Below are 6,515 nucleotides of genomic sequence, written 5' to 3'. Positions count from 1 at the left end.
GGGATTTATTTGTCTTCTATAATTGAAACTTTGTTGCTTTGAGTGGAGCTCAGAGCTGGCGCAGCAGGCGGGAAGCTTGGCTTCCTCCATCATTGGGGCAATCAAGCCTCCTGCTTGCTCCAGCTCCATGGCTGCCGGCCGCCATCTTGGTTGGGTTAGTTTGCATATAGTCGCTCTGATTGGCTGATGGGCGTGGCTTAAGGCATAGTGAAGGCATGGTCAATTTGCATGTTTGTCTTTATTAGTGTAGACTAGAGGCTCAGTGCACAAAATTCGTGCATGGGTTGGGTCCCTAGGCTTGGCCGGTGATCAGGGGTGATGAAGGCTTTCCTTCCGGCTGCTGGCCGGGGCCTCCCTTCCCTGGCTGCTGGTTGGGGCCTTTCTTTGTTCTGTGCCACCCCCTGGTGGTTAGCGCATGTCATAGTGAGTGATCGAACTCCCGGTCTCCCTGTCGAACTCATGAGGGGACACTGCATATCAGCCTTTTATATATATAGATCAAGACAGAAATAATGAATGGCTGAAATAGTTCAAATATAGTAGAAAGTATAAAAGACATGGAATTAAAACAAAATAAAAACTATAAATAATTGGCTGAAGAGGAAAGAAAAGTAATGAATCGAAATAATGTCCTGATGTGGTAACTGGACGGACGGCATGTTTTCTTAACCTAAGAGATGAAATGAAGCCACGTCCACTTTCATACAGACAATGGCAATTATAAATTTGCAGATAACATTTAAAAACAAGAACACAATCTCCTAACATGAAACACAAAGGAACTGTCATGAACTTTTGATACTCAAAAATGTACCTTAGGTTGCCATTATTTACTTGTGCAAAATTTGAAAACTATTAAATAATTTTATATTTCAAGGTATCCAAATTTTAAAATCCTTAACAAAGGTCATTATGAAAAATAAAAAAGAAATTACTTACTTGAATAATTTTCAAGGGAGAATCAGGCTGGTAAATCTGAAGTCTAGGTACATAGTGAACCAGCATGTGAAGCATGTTACAAGCTACATGGGCTACTGTTTTATTAGTAAACTGTAAAAATAACAAAAGAAAAACAAATAAAAATTTCTTCCTGAGCTATTATGCATCAATGCATTAGCTACTGAAAAATTTTAAACTTTATATTTTTTGTCATTCTATATTTATGTGTTTATTTAAGTATTATTAGGAAGATAAATATACAGCTGCGAAAAATTAAAAACACACAACTCATTCCAAAGACACAATATTATTTTTTCCTTTGTAATGCTTGACTGTCCTCATTTAAGCCTTATTCCATTTTCTCTTACCTAGATTTTTTTACAACAGTCTCTAATCTTATTACCAATCTTTCCCCATTCAAATCTACTAGACACAATACTTCCAAAATAATCTTCTGAAGAACTCCTCTGATGTTAATATTCTCTATGCTTAAAACTCTTAAATGACTCCCCAGGGGCATAAAGTTATGCTTTTTATGCTTATCTCTCTATGACCAAATCCTACCCACTCTTCAAGCCATGACCAAAAGTTTCCTCTTTCCAAAGTCTTTTCTGGTACCTAAGTCAAAGTGATCTCTGCTTCCTCTGAACTCAATCAGCAGTTTACATACACCACTCATTTGGTTATCTCAGCTTTTTATACTTTATTTCTCTTATTTTAATCTTTTTCAGCATCAGATCATTAATCACTTGAATCTAGCATTTACAATTCTTTTCATTCTGGTATCCCTTGCTCTGCCTAACAAAGCATCTCAAACTAGTATATGCTCAGAATTATCTGTCAAGTCGGTAATATTTGTACATTGTATCTTTGGAATCCTATACAGATAGTGTATTATAAGTCTTAAGGCAGGAAAAATATTATGCTTCTATTCAGAAACAAAAAAAAATATCCATTTACTCATTTAGACTCCCGAAATAATTAGGTTATTTCTGAACAAATCTTATTTTGGCCACAAGGAGGCCATTTAACTTGAATGATAAAGTAAAAAAAGTTGAGCAGCTCAAGAATTCAGAAGTAGTAAAGATCAAATAGTAGGTTAAAAAAAATACTGATAAAGAAAAAACAACCCATGTTGTTAAATGACGGGTTTCCTTTTTAAGAGCCACCCATATGTTTCCTATTGACAAAGCCAAATATATAAAAAGATGACTTAGGACCACTCTTAAAGAAAAAGTCAGGAGCAAGGAAATAATGTAATAATAAATTAATGAAAACATTTATTAAAGAGCACATTTAATTAACATTTGGAGAAAAATAATCATGATTCTATACTATTTTAATATATTCCACTAAATAGTTTTTGTTTGTTTGTTTGTGTTTTTTTTACCTTCAAGGAAACACAAATTACATTCAGAGCTTCCTTAATTTGAGGATGATGAGACTCATGGACTAGTTCTTCACAAATCCAAATACCTAAACTGCAAAGTGCTACACATCTGCAAAAAAAGGCAACCAATAATGATACAAATGAAAATGTATGTGCTTTTAAAGAAATGAAACCACCATCACAACCAAACATCCACAACTAGCTAACATAGAATGAACATGCACTGTTTAAGTAAATTGATCAATTTGTTACTTTGTATGTTAGCTCTTCTTAGGAAGAAAAAGGAGGAGGAAAGCACATCCCTAAAACTTTAAATCTAATTTTTTATTATAATTTATTACCAAAATCATAGGCAGAGATAATATAAAGGATTTTTCTAACAAACCCATATTAAGAAACTGATATTTTTATAAAGACTCCCAAACATATATGTAACCTGCTTTCAAAAAGGAAAGAATGTCATTTGATTAACTGATAGCAGCAAAGTGAACTTAAGCAAACTCAAACTCTTTAAAAAAACAGATTAGGTACACAAATAAAATATATATACTTCATAAAGGGATTCCAATAGAAACAGAACTTGTAGGATTTTTGCTTTGTTGCTTAATGTCTTCATTTCCCTACTTGAACTGTTTCAGCTTGAAGGGAGTAATTTGCGATCACAATCAGTGGAATTCCATTAAGTGTGTTCAAATATAAGCTTCTGATGACGAATATAATGGTTCTATGAACAAAAAAAATTGACTCCTTCTAGGATCCTAGTTATATACGTGGCATGTCCTGGTGCTGATATTCTTAAATTCAGCAGAATGCTAAATTCAGAACAATTCAATGCAGTAACATTTTACTGAACACATTGGATCAGAAGTTCTTAAGCTTCTCTTTTAGTCTAGCATAGTGTCAATGCTATAAATTGTTTACTATCAAAACTACCAGAAAGTCTTCTAAGCAACTCTACTGCTTTATTTCTTCTCTACCATTGTCTATCTACCCATGAATCTTAGATAATATTTATAGATCTAAATAACCAAATTTCATGGTTAGCAGTAGAAAGAGCTGTAATCATCAAGTAACATTAAACTCTAAAGTGAGGCAAAGCTCTCCATGGAAGCAGCTAACTAAAGGCACAGACTGAAAGTACAACTGGTTAACAGGCTTTTTTCTTTTTCTTTTGTGATCACACACCTGCATACACAGTTTCCTACATTCCTAAAGATGTCCAAATAATCTAAATTATTCCCAGTATTGCTCAACTCTCTGCTCCATATCAATTTTGGGGGTATAAGCATCTGAGGCAGTGGTTCTCAACCTTCTGGCCCTTTAAATACAGTTCCTCATGTTGTGACCCAACCATAAAATTATTTTCGTTGATACTTCATAACTGTAATGTTGCTACTGTTATGAATTGTAATGTAAATATCTGGTATGCAGGATGGTCTTAGGCGACCCCTGTGTAAGGGTCGTTCAACTGCAAAAAGGTCGCAACCCACAGGTTGAGAACCGCTGATAAGGCCTATTCTTAATAAAAGCTATTGTGTTAATGATTCCCAAGTCTTTCTGGGCATCTATGTTTTAGGCTTCAATATTCTTTACTTGAGAGGCAACATAGTTAAAAAGAAACACGCAGAAAATCTAGAATCTGAAACTCTGGGTTCAAATCTGGTTCAGCCATTATTATTTATGCATCTAATAAGGCTCTGAAGACAAACTATCATAGTTTTAATCATGGCTCTGCCATTGCTGGGTGATAGGGATAATTATTTAAATACTCTGGGCTCCTATAATAGGGAAGATACAAATTGTATCTGTCTTCTAGAGTTGTTACAAATGAGGTAATAAAGTATTTAGAACAGTGTCTGGCACTTAGAAAGGATTTAATAAATGTTAGCTTTCTAAGACATCGGTTTCATGCTAGCAAACTTGGAAGAATAATGATGGTTCCATTAATTTCTTAGAATTGTGATGAGGAATAAAACAATATTATAGGAAAATTCTTGGAAACTTAAAAGATTGTCATTATTAACATAGAAAATACTAGAGAATTAATATTTAAAATGATCACATTTGAGGGTAAAGCTACCAGAAATGAAAATATGGTATAAGGGAAAAGACAATGTCATTTTCTAGGGATGTCCAGCATTAAAATGAAATTAAAATAAAAAATTTACTCAAAAAGATTTGTGGTATTTAAAAAATATTTTTTTATTGATTTCAGTGAGGAAGGGAGAGAGAGAGAGAGAGATGAAAACATCACTGATAAGAGATAATCATTGATTGGCTGCTGCTCTCATGCCCCCTACTGGGGATCAAGTCTGCAATTCGGGTGTGTGTCCAGACTGAAATCGAACCCTGACCTCCTGGTTCATAGGTTGATGTTCAACCACTGTACCACACCAGCCAGGCTCAAAGAGATTTGTTTTTAGTTAACTTGACTAACAAATGAGAAAAATATGGAACTGAATTAAAAAGCTGGAGCTATGTCTCATTTAAGCAAACTACTCATTTTACATTATTTTTACTGGTTGAAAAAATAAGAGACTTAAATTAGAATTAATATTCAAATGGTTAAAGCCACGATCTGCACTTTCATTAACCTGGGTCAAAAAAATATGTAGGTAACTGGAAAAGGGAAAGCTTTGCAGAGATGTAGGTCAGAGGAGGAGTAACACAGGCTACTTTAGAAGCTAATGACATTCTATTAGAATTAGATTCAAGAAATATAATACTGTATGAATTAAGGATATTTGGGGATGAGAAGAAACATGATGCGATACTGGCAACCAGCTGATTAAAGTCTCAACCTTTTTAAAAAAAGTTTAGTAAAATAGAAAATGACAAGTTTTTGCCCCTAAATAAGGCATTTAAAAAGGAAAACATTCTAAAATCTTATATTTATAATGTAATACACCTTTATATAATATATTATATATGTAAACCACATATATAATACTTATATTCTATTTTTTTAAAATCCTGATCAAATACTTATTAATATCAATATATACTATTTTCTTAAATACAGTCAGTACATTACATTCTATAATAAAAATATTTCATTTTAATTCAATTTAACATTCACTGGGTAACTACTACTACAATTCAAGGTATTGCAGAAGAGAGAGTGAATATATAATCTAAAAGGAAAGCAAAATATATTTAAATATATAATTGAAAAAGTCATTTTCAATACTGAGGGTAGAGGTACTAAAACGGGTGACTAATATTTTATCTTTTAATGAAAGAAGGTTCATATTTAAATCATGAAAAAAAGTATTTAATCATACAAATAATTTAAATTTGTAATTCAGAATAGCTTTTGTGTATCTGAAACAATGTGGACTGCTAAATAATCCAACCAACTTCTAAGGTGAAACTGCAAACACAGAATAGTTATAACAAGTCTTAAGAATAGCTGACCTACCGGGCAGGGCCAGAGGGCTCATCTCTTGCTGAGCTTAATACAGTTTTGATTATAAGTTCCTAAAATAAGGAGGGAAAGTAGCAATGAGTAAGAGTTCATTCGTTAATTCAACAAATATTTATTAAATGGTGACTATGGCAGATGCTAGGAATACTATCCTATATAATAATAGACAAACATGGTAATTAACTGTAGCTCTGACACGCTTCCCATTGGCTAATCAGGGCGATATGCAAATTAATGCCAACCAAGATGGCAGCCGGCAGCTAGGCAGCTGAAGTGAACAGGAGGCTTGCTTGCTCCAGTGATGGAGGAAGCCAAGGTTCCCCGCCTGCCGCTGCCGGCCTCTGAGCTTGCACTCTAAGCAACTATGTTGCAATTATAGAAGTTAAACAAAACCCAGAAACCTGCTTTCGGCCAGACGGGCTTCAACCCGTCACAACAGTGTTTCAATTATAGAATCCAAAGAAACCCAGATCCCTGCTTCCAGCAGCCGAGGTCTCAGAGCTGGAGCCAGGCCTCAGAGCTAAAGCCAGCTCTCAGCTCCAGTGACAGCCGTAGAAGGTAAATAAATCCCAGAATAAAAGAAAAAAGGAGTTGGGAGCTTCAGTAGCCTGCCAGCCTGAAAACAGCCCTCAGCCCCTCACCCAGACTAGCCAGGCACCCCAGGGGGGACCCCCACCCTGAAGGGGGAGTTACCAGCTGCAAACAGCCATCAGCCCCTCACCCAGGCTGGCCAGGCACCCCAGCAGGGACCCCCACCCT

General features: G+C 35.1%; 1 protein-coding gene across 1 annotated transcript in view; it reads right to left on the bottom strand.

Moving 5' to 3' along the window:
* RALGAPA1 (Ral GTPase activating protein catalytic alpha subunit 1) overlaps positions 1-6,515 on the bottom strand; it is a gene marked incomplete at its 5' end in the record, with an annotated part of 288,956 nt that overhangs the window by 116,332 nt on the left and 166,109 nt on the right. The window contains 3 exons of the mRNA XM_015561310.1: positions 940-1,050; positions 2,330-2,438; positions 5,751-5,809. Coding sequence (XP_015416796.1) covers positions 940-1,050; positions 2,330-2,438; positions 5,751-5,809 — 279 coding nt within the window. The remainder of the gene's footprint in view (positions 1-939; positions 1,051-2,329; positions 2,439-5,750; positions 5,810-6,515) is intronic.

This window comes from Myotis davidii, unplaced genomic scaffold (genome assembly GCF_000327345.1).
Source record: "Myotis davidii unplaced genomic scaffold, ASM32734v1 scaffold176, whole genome shotgun sequence".
NCBI lineage: Eukaryota > Metazoa > Chordata > Mammalia > Chiroptera > Vespertilionidae > Myotis > Myotis davidii.
This window is presented reverse-complemented; position numbering and strand designations above follow the sequence as displayed.